This window comes from Netta rufina, assembly GCF_964035555.1.
Source record: "Netta rufina genome assembly, chromosome: 3".
Classification (NCBI taxonomy): Eukaryota; Metazoa; Chordata; class Aves; order Anseriformes; family Anatidae; genus Netta; species Netta rufina.
The window spans coordinates 19266455-19286918 of NC_140125.1; the positions used below are offsets into that span (position 1 = coordinate 19266455).

A 20464-nucleotide genomic window follows, 5' to 3' on the forward strand; every position below is an offset into this window, starting at 1 on the left:
CAGGATCTTTTAAGCCATTCTGGCTGACAAGGTCTTTTTATAAAGAGGGAAGTGTTTATGCCCATGCTGCTTCTTTTATTGGCAGCCATTTTTTGCACTACTGTTTCCTCAGGACAGAGACCCTGGGGACATTCAAACTCCGCATGGAAAAATGATGCCAGTGAACAACATACTTGGTCTTTTGGAATTAACTTACCATTAACTCTGGTGGGAAGATTGGTTCCTGTGTAGGATCCAATGGCTGGAACTCAGAAGAATTGAACAGGCTGGAAGACATCATTGTCTATGAAAGAGAAAATTCAAACTAATAGTAGGTAGAGGAGAAATCTATCTACATGTAACACTAACTCACTCCTTTTTCCAATCAAACACCTCTTAATATTTCATGCAGCAAATAATGGCAAACAGTGACAAGATGCGACCTGGACCAGCATTCTAAGTTCTCCCTGTTGTATTTTTCTGCTAAGAATATGTGTGATCAGAAACCTGAACACACTCAGTTTTTTTCTAATCAAGTGTCATCACTTCCACATTGGCATGTTAGATGACAAAGGAACTTTTTCTGAGTTAATACCAGCATAAAAGCTAAATAAGTCAAATTACAACCAGTAGACTTTGACACAGAGCAAAGCAGAGTTAGGTTCCAAAACATGAGAAAGAGGCAAAAAGTACTTTAAGGAACACCTTACCACATTGTCCTCTTTTTCATTCATGCAGCAGCCTGGACCATTGGCTTTTCCTCCACAACAACTCCCATTCTGAAGAAGAAACAAGTATACCTCAGCTATTCTGCACAAAGTCAGAAAATTCCAGCTTTTACAGTTACATTCCTTCCTTTTATCAATCCCTGGGTAACAGAAATTTTCAGTAATATTTTTTCATTAATAAACCTTTTTGATGCAAGAACTCAAAGTAATCTTAATTGCTAAAGTATTCCACACAACCATAATCCATAAGAATTCCTTGGAGTTTTCCAATAAATAATTTCTTTATATTCTCTCCTTCCTAAAAATTCATTTTACATTCCTACTACCTTATGTCAGGATTCCTTCTTTTGATCCCTTCAACATTTGTACCTCAACTAGTACATAAAATTAGCCCTTTTACTCCAGATATGCTAAGAAGATCCAATGGAACAATTTATTGGAATGGTCATTAAATCATTCATCATTAGACTATGAAGTTTGGGAAAGATCATACCAGAGAGTTAACTGTTTTTTTGGAAGTGTTTTCTTACACATTTCTTACAGTTGTCACCATGGTGTTTCACCTCACAGATCCAGAACATGGCTCACTCTTTTAAAAGCTATGTCATGATGGCCAGTCATGCCACTCAGGAGTACAGCAGTATTTTTCCAAGACAGACATGCAAAATAGTTCAGACATCTCTGAATACCTGTACTACAGCAGGGCTAGAAGAATGGCTATTACATAAAAAGTCTACTAATATTAAAAATTGAGTTTATGGCTTCTTTAATTCAGCTTACCATGCTGTTTTCCGTCTTACTACGACAGCATCCTGTGCCATGGGTTGCTCTGCCACAGCAACTCGAGTTCTGTGGGGACAAAAGCAGTTCTGAGAAAAATGCACAGATTCTAAGGAAATTAAGCAGATTTTATTCCCTTCTGAGATAAATTAATCTCATATTTTCTACTTCCAAACCAGAAATGGGAGATGGGATGTCCCAAGCAAGTAGTTGTTTCCCCTTGCTTGTGGAAGGCAGTGTGATGGCAAGGGCATTTCTAGTGTACTGACCTCTTGTTCTTGCAGATAGACCCTAACAATTGAGTCAGCAACTCTGGTCCAGCTGCAGCTGTGAAGGCATGTGCAGAGAGCAGAGTAAAAGGGGTGAGTATATACAACACCCAATACTCTGCTCTCTTCAAGCCTGGAGTCCCAGTCTACTCAGTGTTAGTATGGAAGCCAGGTTACTGTAGCTGTGATCCTCATTCCACTTCTCTGAATCTTTTCCATTGCTGCTATACCTTGTTAGAGATGAGAGGATCAGAACTGCACAGAGCACTCTAGTGTAGGAGAGCTATGATGCAGTGGTGTAACAGTGTTTTCTCTTTTGTTTGCTGTATATAATTATTTATTTATTTATTTTGGACTGCCAGTGAGTACTCGTGCTTCCACGGAATAATCTACTACACCTCCAAGATCATCTTTCTGCATGGTAACAGTCTGCTGCTCACAGCCTACCATTTTATACATGAAATGAGCCCTACATTTTCCTCTGTGGATCACTTTGCCCTGAATTTTGTATCCCATTCTCTTCACCACTCTAGGTTCATAAAGTCTTGCTGAAATTCCTCAACATCCCTTCCTGTCTTCTCTATCCAAACCCACTTGATATCATCAGTGAACTTGTTTCCTTACACCACTGCACTTTTTTTCCCAGCACATTCAGAAATATCTCAAACAGCTTTGCTTACGCAACAGGCTGGGATTTTACAACAGCCAAACTCCATCAGTGACCTTCCGCCATTCAAAAACACACCACTTTCCCCTACCTGCCATTTCCTGCCTTTTTTTTCATGGATACAGAGATCTTGCCTCTTACCCCATGGCTGCTTATGCTCTTTAAAAGGCTTTGATAAGACACTGTTAAAAGACTTTTGGGAATCCAAGTAGACTATATCAACTGGGTTTATCAACCATTTGTAACGTATGTCACTCCTGCTTGTATTCTCTTATGTTGAGCTTAATTCTGGATAATGAGCTGAAATTAATGGGCAGTACTCTAATTTCTGTTTTACTTTTGATATATAATACCCATGTAGCCCCATGAGTAACTAGTGATCACAGAAGTACCTAGTGAATAATTTTCTTCACAGCCTCCAGAAGTCTTTTAGGAACAAAGGGACTAGAGAAAACTTTTGGCAAAGCTTCACTTGTCACCTATACAGTAGAATAATTTAGGGCAAGAGCTATATAGTTGTGACTTCAACTTCTTTCCAGAGTTACTTCACCTCTGCTGGTGATCTTTCAAGAAAGCAACTGTCTGATCAAATTTCCCCTCAGTCTGTTCCTATTCATGCACCACCCTTTTATACCTTCTCCACATCCGGGATCACCAGCAACTATTCAGCAATTATGAGGTTTTCAGACTTACAGAAAAGAATTACAGCATCTGATTACTTGCGATCCAAAAAGGGACCATCAGGTGGATCTTACTAAAGCACTGAACTTTGAGAAACTGTAGTGAGTGAATCATTCCTACTTTTTCAATGTACAAACCACATAGTGTGTCCAAAGTTGGAGCTGGGGTACAGCACGTATATTTTCCTCCCCTTTTCAGGTCATGCTGTATTTTACTAACAAAGAGAAAGACAGCCAAAATTCCAGAATATTTTGAACGCTATCTGAAGCCACTTACTTTAGCAAATGTCCTGTATCCCTCCAGAATGGGTCTGTATCCTGTACACCGACACAAGTTTCCTGCATAGCCAGAGCAAAAGGAAAAGTCCTTAGTGTTATTAAGCTGAATGTTTATCCTCTTGTAGAACGTTCTGTTGTTTCTCACCATAGCTTCTCAAATATAGATAAAGCTAATGAAAAAGCCAGGAGGAGGAATATTTCATAAATAATTTTTGCAGCAATCTTACCACCCATTGTCACTGAAATTTTAAATTGAAATTAATTTAATGAAAAAACATTCTGCCCTATTCAGTATTCATTTACCTCAATTGTGCAAGTCTAATCAGCATACCAACCACCCAGTCTCCTGAACTGCAAACAGATTGATTCTTTTGCATCTGATTTCCTTTTAGGCTACTGTCAGAAACCTGGTAATAGCTCTCTAATTTCAGTATTAACAGGATCCTCTGAGGTAATTTTGACAGTCAGATTCTGCCCTACTCCATCATGTATATTGCTGTCACGGTCCTTTTTCTGAGGCTGGCTGGCCCAAATGCTCTCTGTCACTTTGCAAGCTCTTGTCCTAGTGATGAATTTACCTCCACAAGATGTGGAGGGCTCTTATAAACCTCTAAGGCACTGATCACATACTTGTTGCACTAAGCTCAGTGAAGTCCTGAGACCACTTGCCACTGCTTAAGGACACAAAATGAGCTTCTGTGGGACTTTCCATAGGACATTTTTGTTTACTTCATAGCACCTGATCGGTCTTCTAGGGGAATATGAGGTTATTCCTTAACCTCATAACAATTGTCTATCTTTCATGAAATACATTAAATGAAGGTGCACCTCCAACCCGTTTGGTGAAACAGCTGTTATAAAAGCAGTACTGGTTGCACCTCTGCATGACCATGGGCTTTTACCTTGGAAAGCATCTTCTATGTCTTCCATGTTGGGTTCAGGTTTGTTCCGAAGCAATGTGTACATGGACATGACAATGCCTGGAGTGCAAAAGCCACACTGGGACCCATGACTTTTTGCTATTCTCTCCTGGGAAAAGTAACAGCAGCTATCAGCTTGTAATATCAAAATGAGTTCATAGTTGTACTTCTTTTTTTTTTTTTTTTTTTTTTTTTTTTTTTTTTTTTTTTAATTAAACAGAGATGTTGCAGAAATCTTACAGGAAGAGCTAAGGTGTTCTTCAACTAGATGTTCATTTAGTCTGTGAAGCAGACTTCAAAGAGGAGAGCACACTGAAAAGCTTGCATCTAGGCTTCAAATTCCCAGAGTAATTGAAAATAACTGTAAGCCTCCAACGAGACTGGGAGTTTTTCAGCTTTGCCATGATAGAAAACTAACTCTATTTCAAAGCTCAGTTGTTAAGAGCCTTCAGGGGAGGTATGAAAACGGAAGGTTTTGACTCTCTCTCATTCGTTTATGCATGTCTGACATTTTCTCTTTGTTGTTTGCTTTCTCAGACAGTACTGGTACAAGTCCTACCCACTGTACAAACTGAGGTGAATCATAGTTTCCCTTAAAGGAGCAATATCTCTGTTAATGCTGAAGTGTGCTTCCGTAAGAAGTGCATTAGAACACCTTGCTGGAAGAGCAAGACTTCATGTTCCTTTCATTCCTTCTTACGACTGCAGGTTCCTAACTGTGCAGGAGGAGAAACCAAGGTCATTCATGGAAAACTGCAGCAGGGCCAAAACCTAATGCAGATTTCCTGGCTCACAGTCATTACATAGGCTTTCAGCACAACATCAGTTGTCCCAGTTTCTGATAAAAGATGTGAACTAAGTAAGGCCCCAGAACAAAAGCATTAGCAATTTGGCCAGGATAGCAACAGTTAACTTGCTAGGGCGTAACAGCTCTAGAACTGACAAGGGAGTTTGATTCCGTCCCTTAGCTGTTCCTGCAAGTAAAGACTAATCATGAGGACAGTCTCTTTGCTTTAACATTATGATAAAGGTCCCAATACACTGCAACATGACTGAGTAGAATAAAAAGAAAGTGAGTATACAGGGTTCTAAGGTTAACAATTAAAATCAACATTAATAGCTTACCTGGACTGGATGCAATCTGGATTTTGTGTTTCCTATGCCTTCAACAGTAGTTACAGCTACATGATGCAGGGCACAGATGGGGAAGAGGCAAGCATTGGCAGTATGGTGGCTAAAATGATAAATTAAGGTCATTTTCATTCAACGGTGCTGCTCAGCAAAGGAAAAGGGCAACCAGGAGGGCTGAAGAGTAATCAGAAACTGTGGCACTAGACTGGAGAACTTAAATAGATGTACTGAATGTATTAGAAGCAAAATCCTACGGTACCTACTCGACCAAAGTTCTTATCAACTTCATCTAAAATTTAAACTGAGTATGTACCACAGGATTTGACCTAGAAATTTAAACATCATCATCTCATGTTAAGCTACAGAACTAATGTAAGTAATTTATGAGGACAGACTACAAATACCAAGATGTTATACACCTGGCATACACTCACTTGCACAAAAACATACATAAAGCACAGATCACTTAATCTTTTACATAAAAATAATAATTTAAAAAAAAAAAAAACATTTCTAGATGACACATTAGGAAAAACTCCAGTCTACCAGCAAAATTCTTACAGGAGCTAGCTGCTGTATTTCTTTTCTGTCAAGACAGAAATAATGACCCTAAAGATCAAAGCTCCTATCAAAGGTCATATTACTTGTATCCATTAAGTTAGATAATCCCAAGTTAAAGTATCTCCAAGCAGCATTATTACAAGTATATCCAACATTTCAGGGCCTTCTATTCCCCGCAGGAAAAATAAACTAAGTAAACTAAATAAACTAAAACAAACCCGTACCTCTGCTCCATCCTGTCTACATTCTCTTTTTGGTTTGATTTCACTGCTTCACTCTTACATGATTTAAACAGAGGAGAAAATTTATTTCTCAGGAAATAGACATTCTGAAGGCTGCCACACAATAATGAATACATAGAGAAAACAGATTATTGTAGTAATACAGTCACAGTAAAGATTTTGTCATTATTTGGGTCAGCATAGCAAAAAAGCTATACTGCATTGCAAGAACGGAACATAAACATTTTCTGAGTTGGGAAAAGGCAGATAGACTGCACTGGAGTAAGTTTAGATAATTCAGGGCAAGAAGAAATGCTCTTCATCAGCACTGTACAATGCTGTTGGAAAAAAATACCTTCTGGTCTCAGCCTTCTGAGTCTATATTCTGAAAATGAAAAATGATGTTTTGGCAGAAGCATACATTACATAACACCTTTTAAAACAGTGATATGTCAAGAGCCTGGAACTATCCCCATTTCATTTCACACTCTGTCGGAGTCCAGATTGCAAAGGATACATGATTTTCTTCTGAAACGGATCATACTTGGATATCATAACAGTGCAAGCACCACATCCGCCTTCTCCACAGCCTAGTTTGGTTCCACATAGGCCCACTGAGAATACAGGAATCAAGGAAAACAAGAAGAGTGTTGGCAGAAGCCTGCTCACACAGTTGTCAATCAAGTCTCAGCAACAATTTCTTGCTGGAAACAAAGCACTCATATTTTTCCTGCTTAATAAGTTAACTTGACATAAGAAGACTCAAAATGCTGGCAACACGAGCTTTGAGATCAACATTGTAAAGCCCTGATAAGGAAGCAGCCCGTGATCAAATAAACTCAGAATAAACAATGATTTCTGAACTTTAACACCTCTCACTTTCCATTTGACTCAGAAAAGGCAATGACATGGGAGACAAAGCCCTTAGCTGAGCAGGAGTTGCTCGGGCACGTAGCCACATTCCTGAGACACACGGTGACATCTTCAGCACCCCTTACCAGTGGGGGCTGACTTCTTCCTATACCTGGTGATTCCTGCCACATGGAAGGAACCCAAGCAGGGCAATCACACAGTGCTGTAGGCCAGAGTTTACAACTGACAAGGGCACTACTCCTGAACTGCTCTCAAACTACCTGCATCTCAAGAGTCATGGCCTGGCCACTGCAGCATGTCTCTTGGTCCCATTTACAGTGGCTTCTCAAGCAATGGCCTCTAAGAACACAAGCAGCAGCCCGGTTTCCATAAGACTGCAGGAGAGAGAAACTGGGAGCCAGAGCTATTATGTTCATGAATCTACATGCCTACTTCAGCAGAAATATAGTTTTCTTGTGCGACCCAAAGTTTTGTGGTAATAGTGCTTATCTGCCTCAATAAAACATGTTTTTCAAAGTACTTCTCTGTCACTAGCAAGACATCTACAAAATAAGTTCATCAGAATGCTCATGCACAAGATCAGAACATTTAAACAGAGTCCTGATTATTTCCTTTGAAGCTATTTACATCCAATATTAACAAGCTTAGGCACAAAAGGTCTAGCAGTGAAAAAGACACACAGGTACAGGAGACAGGTGGCTTGTTTTTCCCTATTTATCTATCCAAGAAACAGATAAAACAGGGCTGCTGATAGTTCTGCTGGAAACTACAGAGCATGAGTTATATCCTAGAAAACTAGAGCATAGCAGCAAAGCTGGAGTAAGAATGCATGCTTCTTTTTAAAGAATACACCAACACAGACATGAGCAGTCTAGAGCACGTCCACTCCCAGTTGGGCAAACAAAAACTCAGAAAATATGGAATGACTCTACCGACAGAACTAGATCTAGTGTAGCCAGCCTCGTCATCGTAGTAATAGCTACCCAGCTCCTGAAGCAAATCTGAGTCATGTGTGAGCAGCATCTCAGAGGAGTGAAACATGATTGATTGCATCTCTTCACGTAAACATGCCTGTAGCATGTGGTTGAAACTTTTAACTCCAAGTGCAGACCTCTGGATCACCTCAGCCTTCCCTACGATACACATTCCATGGGATAATCAAATTATTGGATATAATAGATCCAGCAATATCCAAATTACTGGATGATGCTGCAACCAACTCACGTGGCTGTAATGTTTTGGCCAGAAAATTCTTTACAGTTTTTGTGAAACACAGAAAAATTTCCTCCAATGTTGTAGTCATTTCTATCTTCCAATTGCTAGCAATTCTGAGAGATTGCCCTTTAAAGTATTAACAAATTATTTAAGGTTTATTTAAAGTATTATATAAAGTATTTTTCTGTTCTTCGATCTTGGAATACCTTCTACAATCTTTTCTAGAATGAAATAGTACCAGGCTATGCAGAACACTCCCTCCTACGGTCTGTGCACAGTTAAACAACAAACAGTTATGAAATGTTATAGGCTTTCAACGCCTTCTGCAGTTTCTTCTGACATTGGATACATTTTCTTCTTAGATAGGTTAGCAGAGTTGTTTCTGGGTTCACATCTTTTTCCACCACCTGCAAGAAGGGAAAGAGACTTTTTACACAGGGAAGACTTTACAACACAGCTGGATACATTACTTGCAAGGAGAAAGCTTAGTGTTTCTTCAACTTCTTTTCCAAAGCAGGGAGTAGAATCACAGATAAACTCCCCTTTCTTTGGTTCAGCAATGTTGGTTACATGTGTCCAGACACAATGATGCCTCGAATTTATTGAGACAGGGGAAAAAAGTAAACATATCATGTAGGTCTGAGTGTTTCAGCCATGGCCCACTAAGGCAACCCCTAATAAACCCTTCACCAAAAATAGCAAGCAGAATTATTTGTGATCAGAGAAAGAAAGAGCAGTGTTTTGGACCTGAGTTTTGAATTCTTGGTATCTCCACAAACTGCATATCAGCCTTATTGATCAGGCTTAGCTGACCTCTGATCCTTCCACTTATTACTATTAGAAGAGATGGAGAAAATGAGAATATATGCAGAAAACAGACAGAAGCACAACTGGTAACAGACTGTACGGGAAAAGAAAGTAAAAAGCAGAGTAGAAACCCTATTATAGGTACCAAAGGTCAGACAGCAAGTATCAAATGCCTTTAGTTTCTTTTTCATCCCTGACAGTGTTAAATGTACTCGTGTTACATTAGTTGACATCCAAAAGGAAGTAATATGAAATCCTAACCAAGAACAAATCTCCTTTGCAGGTTTTGAGTCGGCTTCATCCATTCGTGAACAGCACTACCAGCAGTTAACTATCAGATATAAAATGAGATTTTACTTTGACCTTTGCTCCATGGCCAGAAACCGAAGGTCTGCTCTTGCCCACGAGTTGCAGAGCCTGGCTTCCTGCGCCACTGTTATTAACAGAAGGTAAGAATCATTTCCAAATTCACCGAGTGCCAGAACAGGAGCACGTGTTCTCAGCTCTCACACACTGCAAGTCCTCTTACTGCTTTTAACCCAAATCCCACCCTGGCACATGTTGTTTCTATAAATTAATTGCTCCCAGTTTCGAATGGCAAAACGAAAGAGAAGGCATTTGTGTAAGCCTTTTTTCTTGCTTCAAGCCCTCTGCACTTCTTCATTTTTTGTCCCTGACACGTGACAGGACTAGTCCCAAGAGACAAGGTTCATATTTTCTACTTGAGTCTGCATTTTTATAGCCATCTAATACAGTTGCTGCTACAAGGCACAATACGGGGGGGCTGTTTTGTTTCTGTACATTTAATTTCTGCACTGGGGATAATCCACAAGGAAACAATTCTTCCTTCTGTCTCGGGGATGCCTTCCAGTAAATCATGCAGCACTTGTGTTGCTGCTAGTCAAAGCAGTATGGTCTCATACCTTTGCCTCCTGTATACATACCAGCTAGTAAGAGCATGTATTGGTCTTCTCATGACCATTCAGTTTGGAGCAAGCACATAAATCCCCCTGCTGCTGTTCAGTAAATAGACAGACACGAGCAGGTAATTCCAACAGAAATACCTGTGACTGACTCCTAGGCTCCCATGAACTGCTGGCCTTTCACAGACATTTCCCATGCTAAAAGCCTTCCCCAAAAATCTGTACCCTCACTGTGAGTTGAGTTCCTTCCCGAGGTCTGCAGCAATGGCCATTGCAAACCCTTTCAAACCAGTTCCCAAGATAGCCAGGCATAGAGAAAAACCTTCAGAACAGTTTTCCAGATGAATATTTAAAGAATATTCACGTCAATGCTATCCTTAGATCAAAGAAACCCTCTCAAGAATTCTTCTTGAAAGTTTTCAAAGAACATTCCACTACGTACTCCAACTGAGCAACTGAAGTTTTGGCAAATTGTTCCTTTTACAGAGTTTTTTTTTGTTTTAACACACAGTAAAACACAAGCCTAAGTCTTTGTTCAGCAAAGCATGCAGCCACTCAGCTCCATGGGCTTTTAGTGAAGTACTCAAGCATGCGCTGAGTCCCATCATAGCCAAACCTTGGATCAACCTTATCAGCAAGTGGCTCCTACTGTGCAGGACAACGTCATGAACACCCCACACTCATAGCTCACACTCACAGCCTAGTTTCCTACTGCACTAACTTCAGACAACTCCACTGTAGCTGTGTATCCACAATGCTGACAGAGACCTGGGGTCAGAGGTAAGGGTTATGAGCTTGGAGGACATTCATTCGACACACAGGAGGGAAGGGATGCCATCCAGAGGGACCTTGACGGACTGGAGAGGTGGGCCTGTGCAAACCTCATGAGGTTCAACGAGGCCAGCTGCAAGGTGCTGCATCTGGGCTGGGGCAATCCCAAGCACAAATACAGGCTGGGCAGAGAATGGATTGAGAGAAATACCTGTATTTTGTACACTTCCATCTGAAATCAAAATTCCACAGGCTTTGGAAGACATTTAATGTGGTTTCCAACACAGACATTCCCCCCACCCCCCTTAATATTCAGGATAGAAATACAAATATTGAGCATGTTTGAACTAAAATTACATGCTACATGTGTGACACACCTTCCAGTTGATGAAACCAGAATTGCCATTATTTCCTGTAAACTGTATGTGCTGTTTTCCATCATATTGCAGACAGGCAATATAACCAAGATAACTTTGTGATAGTTGTGTGTCAACTTTCACTCCCAGCGAAGAGGTGCTTAAAATAAACAACCCAGACTATGAGGTATTCAGCTCTTCTGAGACTTTTTCCTGACAACATGACAGACCGGGATAATGCAGAAGAGTAGTATTGGCTACCAGGAAAGTCCCTGTCTTATCAACCTCCTCTTACTGTGCAGTTTTGTACTATGGCAAATAGTATAAATGCATACGAATATCAGCAACCCATTAGCAATGCAGAGCTGCCACGAATACACGTAGCAGTAACCTTTCCTGGTCATGCTTTCACAGTCTCTCCAGCAAATTGACTGGAATACTTGGTCAGGACTCCAGACAGGTGGATCCATACCCTGATTTGCTACCTGGTGTTTCAACAGCATTGCCTAGGAGCTCCTGATCACCTCCTTTCATCACAATCTCTCACAGGCAGAACTGTGCCAGCAAACTCCATGTTTGTTGCCACAGACTGGATTGCCAAATGAGTCCAATCATCTGTTATCTCTCTTGGACGTTCATCTGCTGGGGGCATAGCTCAAATGATTTTGGCAGCACAACCAAAAAAGGAACCAAAAAATAAAGTCACTGGAGGCTCTGGGCCTCCTCCTCCTCTCTGATCAGGTGGAACTGCGGTCCCATGAGCAAGCAGGGAATGATGCTGAGAGAGTCTCGACATGTGGAACGAGCTGGTACTGCCGGTAGTATTAATGGCTTATGGTTTCCTGCCTTTTTTTTTTAATCTTTTTTTTTTTTTTTTTTTTCCAACCAAGGACTGCCAAGGTAACGTGATAAAACCTTTTCACTCTTCACAAGGCCAGCTCCAACGCGGTTTTGTAAACAGGGACCTGTGGTTCCATGAAAACTGCTACAAAGCACCAAGGAAGACGACATTCACAACATGTTCTTTAACTTCAGGACATAGCCAGAGCAGATAGAAAGGAAAGGTTTGTTTTCAGCTGTCAGCCTTCAGGACCCACACCTGCTCTTTCTCCCCTTCTCTGCCTCACCCCACATCTGTAAGCGTTCCACAAAACCAGCTTGGTGCAGCTACGTCTCTCTTCTGCTTTACTGATTGCAACACATTTTCCAGGAGTTAGCCAAGAGTCTTTTCCAGGAAGACAGACTTTTCTACTGATAGACACAGAGCAATGCTCCTGTAATACTTAAGCAATCACTGATGCTGAAGCACCAGCTATCTCTGGATATGAAGAGTTAGCAAACATTCCCATAGCTGCCATGAGCAGCGTATTGGTTATGAACTAAAGCTCATCTAGCACCAGAAGAACAGTTCTCTTCCATCTGAGTATACTTAAAATACAAAAACCACCACCAAACATGACAGTATAGCCTTTGATAGGGCCTGGATTGCCATAGATGATTGTGGCAATCCCCTGTTGTAAGACTGAAAAAAGCTCTTAATTCACTCTGAAAATTTGGGCTCACAGGGAGGGATCTGAAGTGACTAAAACCTTCACGGAAAGAGAAGGAGACAAATTAATGGTAAATCTATCACCTGTCATAGCAGAAAATTCATACATCACCCTATGCAACTGTTTCATGATCTCATTTACAAGACACAATTAGCTGGTCATAATTAAAACAAAGCTTCAACTTTTTAACATCCTTTTGGCAACAATTAGCAGCTGAAGAGTCAGTTAACACTGACATGAACCATTACTGAAATGTGCAACCAAAGCTTCAGGAGTTGTCTTTTTCTTTATAAAAGCTCAGAACCAGGGCTGACTTCTACATCAGTATTACATTAAAGAGACCTTGGATTAATTTTTAATCTATACTATGCAAACTTCATTATTCAGCTAGCAATTGATAATTAGACAAAACAAGGCTTTGACATCAAATGTCCCAGGTTTTTTCCAGTGCTTCCAAGTTGTGTTTTGTTTTGTTTTTTTAACAAAACCTTGGAAAGTTCAAATTCCAGTCTAGCTTGGGATCCAAATTCAGAACTAAAACACCCTGATCGTAGCAACAATCTAATCCACATTTACACATGATTAAATTAGAAGGCAAGATCAACAAAAGCAAAATTGATTGGAATCCTGTCCCAGTCTTCAGGGCAGCGCACAGAGCTTTTTAACTAAATAAAAATAGCGTGTGATCCCTCAAGGGATTAAAAAGGCTAATTCTCTAGCCCAAAATTAGTTCTGCATCTTATTTACCCCTGAAGAAGGCACAAGGAACGTCCACGAACTTGGCCTCAAACTATACTGCAGATATGCAACCTTCTCCCCTCCCCAGGTTTCTCTGCTACCAGCTGCTCTGCGTGTTTCTCCACCCAGGTATAAGGAAAGAGGCAGGGCAAGATTAACACTGGGCTAAACTCAGAACTTGTATTCATACTTCAAAAGAGGTAGTCTTGACTTGTTACAAGTTGCAGAGAAATGAGATTTGGAGAGAAAAAGCTGAAAGGTGTGCAGTGTGTGCAGGCACCACCTCCCACCCTCCTGTCAGGCACGACGACTCCTGGGGGAATTGTCTGCAGCTGACCTGGGTGATACTTGAGTTTTCGATATATGCAAAACAGGATCAGGTAATGGGTTTTAGAGTGTAAAGATTTCTAGCTTCTAAAATGGAAATGGGATAAATATTTTCCTAAGGTCACTTCTTAAAGGCAAATGCCAACTTACTTACTGAACATATGAATTATAGAGATGCTTATATGTGAGTTGCATTTTCCAGATCTATTGTAATTACTGAAAATATTTCTAGTAAAAGTAGTTGCCCCAGAACTGCAGCAAATTATTGCCAACAAATCTCAACTGTAAAAGGAACATTATATTGCTCTCTGAATAATTTAAAAACTAAAGATAAGGAAGGGAAAAAGCCAATAAGCAAAGCAGTAAGTGTAAGTAGCCTTGACAGTTTAATATTCAGAAGTGATCATAGCAATTTTGCTGGTATTAGAGAACTTCAGAGGAAGAAAAGAAGACTAGAAAAATAAGTAATCAGCAAGCCATCAAGGAGCAAGCTAAGAATGCTGGAATCTTCCTTACCTTTTTACCATTCACAAAGAAAACAAGTTCATCCCCTGTCTCGTCTGGCGCCATCCTGCACACCTTCCAAAATTGACTCAAATAGGGCCACGGACACCACAAACCCCTCTCCCCCCTAAGAGCAACCCTACACCTAACAGGGAAGTGAGCACCAGCGACACGACAAGTAATATGAGTCTGTCTGAAGACCGTCTGACTTTACTTCTCCGTAAGTAACCTGTGAAGCCCCACGTTATATAAGGGCCAACAAAGAGGCGTGCCAGCTGCTTTTGGTTGGTGCTTCTGCAGCAGCAATAACAGAAAAGGAATTGGAACAAGCAAAGTGACCCGCCCCCTTTTATATAGCAACAGATCAACTTGACTCACGATCCAGCTGCATTCCCTTTGGGCTATGCTGCCAAGCTTGGGATACTCAGGGTGCCACCGCAGCAGCTGCCAGGAAGTCCCAGCATTTTGCAACGCAAAGTCTGGGTGGGGGGCATTGTCCGGAGAGAATGGTTGCAGAGGTGGAGGAGAAGGGTGTCCCAACTCTCCGCTGAGTATTGACGACAAAAACCCTCTCTTTCCTTCTCTCCGTGCATAGCCATCCACCTGGCATTCAGTACGGTGAGGTCTTCCTCATAAGAGCACTTCCTTATCAACTTAGTAGAGTGCCTGAAAGGCTCTTTGACCATTTTACCTTAGACTTTTAAAGCTACAGTGCTACCCACCTTCAAGGATGTAATTCACACAGGTATGTACTTGTTCAGATTAAAAACAATTCTAGAGAGCTGAACCTCTGGTTCAGCACGTTAAAAGGAAGCACTGAGCTGAAATCATAATATTTTCACTGGGCTCTAAAGGCCTTTGTGCTTACCTTTTGTGGTTTAATCATCACATCCTGGATTCAGGTGCATGTCCCCAGTGAGACAGAAAAGCCAATGAAGAATTTGTGTCCTCCCTTTTCCTTTTTTTATGGTTTCTTCTGGCTTCATATGGGTTATACAACCACATTTTTTTCCTTGCTTAAATCTTCCTGATTTTTCTCCCCCAAAACTGTTGCAGAATCGTCCACAGACCCGTAGACAGGACATACATCATTTTCATGAATAAGATTTCTAATTACTTAGTTCCAGTTTAAAACCACACCACAAAATTGCACAATTCCAAAATGCAACAGAAGTTTCCCAGCACAGTAGTTAATCCTATCTGCTGCAGTCTGAGTTCTGGGTCTTTGTTTTCCTTCTTCAGCATACTAGGTCTCATTAGTTGTTATTGATTTTCTACTTTTCTTAATATTCCTTGGAAATTAAGTCTCCCTCTGAGAAACCTCTCTAGTCAATTCACTAGATAACAAAACCTAATTCAATTACAATTTTCAGAAAGTCTTTCCTTCAGTATATTGGAAATATGTCAGAGTGAGAACAGATTATTTATACCAGCTTTTATCTTCCAACTCATGTGGTCTACTGTCCAGCTCTTCCTCCAGAAAGCTCGTTTATAACGAGTGTCAGGCACTGTCTCAGCACTTCTCACAGTTACTCATTTTGCTGAAAGTCTAGCACACAGCAAACTTGTGCTTAACTCTGGTTGCCTTACTCTACATTTGCAGGGAGCTTGTGCCTAACTGAAGCAGTGCTGACACCTACTGTTTGGCATCTCCCACTCCGGAGTAGTGTTAGATAAATAACACTTCTCTTCAAGAAATCTTCAATTCTTCTGCTTTCTATCTGTATGCAGATTTACAAGAACAACCCTCACATAACAAGCGCCCATCTCAAAATTAGTCTACACAGCCTTAATACTTTTAAATAGTTTTGTAATATTTTAAATATCAATTATTACTCATAACCACAGGTACCACGTTACAGCAATCCTGGAGCAACTAGACATTACAGCATTAACATCAAAATCAAATGGAAGTGGTTTCGTAATCTGTATCTTCCATAATGCAAGATGTTGTTCGTAGACTTAGAAACACTTGTAATCATACGCCATCACTTGTTTAAGGAATCCCACACCTGGCCATGGTGAGAGCCTAATAGAGCTAAACTATCCCATGCTGCTTAAACCACTAACAGAATCTCTGGATTTACCATTGTCAGGTTTTATTTTTGACCCCATCAACCAACTATACAGGTAATACAAAGCGAAATGTAAACACAAACACGTGTGACAGTGACATCTACATGCAGAGAATATAAAGCTTCAGACCTCATCTCTGAGGTCTGATCACAGAAAACCAAATCAATTCATTCTCTCTAGCTAATGCTATACTCCTTTTAGAGGAATTTTCCAGGTTCTCTAAATAACTCTAGAATGTATAGGCATCTCCTATTGAAGTCTCTTAGCCCATTTGGAGAATTCTGCTCTAAGCAACAGAGGATTACCAGAAATTAAAAAAAAAAAAAAAAATCACACCTCAGCAAACTTCTGTGTCATAAGAAAATTTCCATTAGCATGGATATCCCTTAAGTTAGATAAAAATAAAAACTTTTGTCAAAAACAAAGACTGCTTACAAGACAAAGTATTCTGACCTGGCAGCCAGTGAAAGCGTAGCAGGTTTCCCATTTTAGAAATCACCCCTTTGCCCATTCATACCTGAGAGCTTCTTATGTTGCAGAGGTTCAGAATTCCCCACGCTCTCATTAACTCAGTAAAAAGTTCAGAGAGTAGCTGATATATTATTACATCATCAAGAAAAAAAGCAGCTAGCTTTTCTCATTCTGACTCATTCTGCAATCCTGCAGATCTGGCTGTTGCAATCCTAATGATAATCTCTTCTGCAGATGATCGTATGCATAGCTCAATAAAGACACTGAAATTTATAGAAACACCATTACTACCTAAGGAGTTCACCACCAGAATTAAGTAAACACATAAAAGCACAATGACAAACAGATGTCATGGTAATGAGGAAGAGGATTACCCAGAAGTGATGAGGTTTATTATTTTGTTCACACATTACTCTTTTGGGAAACGGGATGGAAGACAGGCTCAGCTCTGAAGAAGATGCAACAAGAATCAAGATGATTTTGTGGAGGCCTTTATGAGGAACAGTTTGGAAAAGTAGATAGTAAAGAAAAGAAGAAATTCCCAGGTCTATAATGCAATGCCCAATGTATCGAAAGCTGGAAAGCTTTAGATCTGGAAATCTCTCTTCAGCTGGTACAGATATCCCTCATGGCAGCGTGCACTGGTATCTTGTTCTCAGGGATCTCAGGACCTCTGCAGTCTAACCACCTGCTGAAATCTAGCGTCAGCTGTAAGATTACTTAGGGGCTTTACATACCATATATTCTACTTGATGAAGATTAATTTTGTTGCTTTGTCATGAGTATTCTCTGTATAATTAAAAAAAATAAAAAAACAAAAAACAAAAAATGATGTATTAATTACAGACTGTGAATGTTAAGGTAGAGAATGCTGTCCAAGGAAGTCTCTTCTTCTCTTATGAGATCTGTTGGCCCCTGTTAGAGACAGGCTCTTAAAAGAAATGGACTTTTGATCTGACTCTATAGAGACATTTGCACTTCATTAGCCAAGTCTCCCAAAGGATCTCAAAGAACTGCAATCTTCCCAGGATCTTCATACAGGCAGTAGACTTTAAAAAAAAAAAAAAAAATCCATAAAATTACCATACAAGTATGAAAGTAGTGTATTGGTTACTCTTTCAAGAGGACTTCTAGAGGTTAAAAAAAATGGCAATGTTGATGTGTTTTGAAGTGACATTTTAAAATTCCTTTCTGGTTACAGATACAGGTCTGAAAAAAAAGATCATAGTCACAAATCAAACTAGAGAACTTCACCGATGTTTCTGAGAGGATACTAGCTCATTACTCGTGAATCACTAATTGTCCTGTGTTCAGGTTGTAATTGTATGGATACTTTATAATAGCATGTATGCATTTCATGAACTACGACCTCTTCACCTGCATTTGATGATGGGTGGAGTTTAATTATAGTTATTTTCCTAGTCTGACTTCCTCTGACAGCACTAAGAGGAGAACAAACTTAGCTAATTCTGCCTCCTGTGGAAATGTACCGGTTGTCACCAGTCTTCAGAACAATTAGCAAAGCAAGCTCTTTTGTTTCAATCCATTTGCAGTTTTTCTTTCATAACCCAGGTCTAATGTGTCGGTCAAAAGATGTTTCAGATGGGTAACCTGAGAAGCAACTCCTCAGGCAGGTTTTTGTAATCCTGATTCCTTGCCTTCATCAACATCGTCTTCATCAGTAGTTCACACAATACCGATCAGTTTTCTTGCTTCCAGGGTACAATGAGATAAATTTCAGATACCTGTTCTGAAAACCTAAGCAAATATACTAATATACTATAAAACTATTTGCTATCTCTACAAGTCTTCTGGCTGGCACGTGTATATTGCTGCTAATTACCTTCTCATTTGAGAATGCACCATTTTGATGGACAGTTTGTTCAAAAGACAAGAAACCTTTCACAGCTTTTGCTAACAAAAAAAAAGGCTGCCTGGATCAACCTGACATTTGACTGTCCTGTCTAGGAAGGATTTGTATGCCAAAAGTTTACAAGCAGTCTCCAACTGCACAAGTCGGTGTGTGCCTCTTCAAAGACCCTGGCTAAACAGAGACACAGACTCCGTGTAGTGCCCTACGCTCTGACTGCTTTCTAGCTCCCAAATGCTTTCTACCCTTAAGATGACTGACAGTTTTCAACACTAGACCTGTCTAGACCGGACAAGTCTAGATGACTTGCTGTCAGTCAAATATGAGAAGACAGTTGCCAAGAAAATTTCAGAAGGGCTTTGTTATCAGTATAATACAAGATGACAGACACAGGTATATTGCAAAATAGATGATTACTGAAATAGGCTAGTTGTCTGAAACTAGCCACTGTGGCCAGCTTTTACCTCCCAGGCTGTGTTGACTCCTCTTAAATCATGAATGATTTGAAATGAAAATTTCCAAGGCCCTAAAATCAGCACTAAGATTGAAGAATTACCTTCCAAAAGAAATCGTCCATGAAAGAAATATTAACTGCTTTCAAAATGAAACTTGAACAGTCTACAAACTGGATAATATGATGTTATGCATATAATTGCAAGAGCTGAAAGTTGTTGCTTCAAGTCCAAGAACATCAACTACCTCCAATTTTCATTAATTCGTTTAGAAGCCAGTTAAAAAAAAAAGATTAATTATTCCCTTTATTACAGTTCGTCCTCTTTTTTTCATGCTGAAATAGCATGCAAATATTATAAAGCGATCAAATATTCCTGATCACTTACCGTGACTACCATTTTACCTTCTAATGACAAATCCGAACCAATTTTCTTTTGGTTTGGAGTGGTTTTCCTTTTTAAAATTAATATTGTTTCCATCTTTTTATTCTTTTTTTTTTTTTTTTTGGGTATTCTCCATTATCTTATGTCCAAAAACAAAAGATGAAGATCTAACAGTTTTTATGGCAGAAGGCTATTTCACAAAGTTCAAGCAGGGAAAATAAGGTTATGAGTGATTTGCCAATAACAAATGCATCTTCAGAGCTGTTGCAATAAAACATCCAGCATGACTAAAGCAGACACCTATCGCTAGTGTAGATTTCTTCTTTCAGCAGAACACTGCTGAAGTATTTTGGATGCAAACACGATTAACAGCCTTGCTAACTTAGACGTTAAGATGGTTTCTAACCAAACACAGCTCAGAAAATACTTGAGGAAATGACAACAAAACTAAGATAAACTATAAAGAGATATGTAAGAGACTTCTCAAAGCGACTTTCCCCAGTACAAGGGAAAGGTGTTCTAATGGTTACTGAGGTTGGGATTATCCACCCTGATAATGGACTGCTAGGTGTTTGCTGCTAGTTGTGTTACTAACAACGTAGGAAAGTTCAATCACAAATCTGTCTGGTTTCTGCTGAGTAAACCTGAGGCCTTTGTGCAGTCATTTCTCAAAGATCCTACAGATCTGGCCAAAGCATCTAAAGTTTAAGTGGTCAGACAGCCAATATTACTCACTTTGATTTAATAGATACAAAAGGCTTTTATTCCCCATGGGAAACAAAGTTGTGTTTCTGCAATCGGTGTTTTTGCAGTGGAGAATTCCCCTAACCTTGCATATTCATAAGTGATGGTGCGGCACAGCAGTGGGGAGTAGGTCCCACTGTCCCAAAATAAGGAGGATAGCTAAGAAAAGCAGGATGAGCAGTACGTCA

The 20464-nt window shown here is 40.0% G+C and overlaps 1 protein-coding gene across 2 annotated transcripts in view; it reads right to left on the bottom strand.

Moving 5' to 3' along the window:
• The window catches only part of XDH (xanthine dehydrogenase), a 71586-nt gene that overhangs the window by 33899 nt on the left and 17223 nt on the right, over window positions 1–20464 (bottom strand). Inside the window, exons 1-9 of one of the 2 annotated variants that reach the window (XM_084284880.1) lie at window positions 14292–14487; window positions 8653–8710; window positions 6733–6829; window positions 5428–5536; window positions 4285–4411; window positions 3381–3442; window positions 1488–1556; window positions 690–758; window positions 197–283 (exon numbers count right to left, since the gene is read on the bottom strand). In XM_084284880.1, the coding sequence (XP_084141006.1) occupies window positions 197–283; window positions 690–758; window positions 1488–1556; window positions 3381–3442; window positions 4285–4411; window positions 5428–5536; window positions 6733–6829; window positions 8653–8710; window positions 14292–14345 (732 nt within the window). In that variant the 5' untranslated portion in view covers window positions 14346–14487. Of the gene's footprint in view, window positions 1–196; window positions 284–689; window positions 759–1487; window positions 1557–3380; window positions 3443–4284; window positions 4412–5427; window positions 5537–6732; window positions 6830–8652; window positions 8711–14291; window positions 14488–20464 lie in introns of those variants that run through there. The other variant, XM_084284881.1, reaches the window with a different exon arrangement.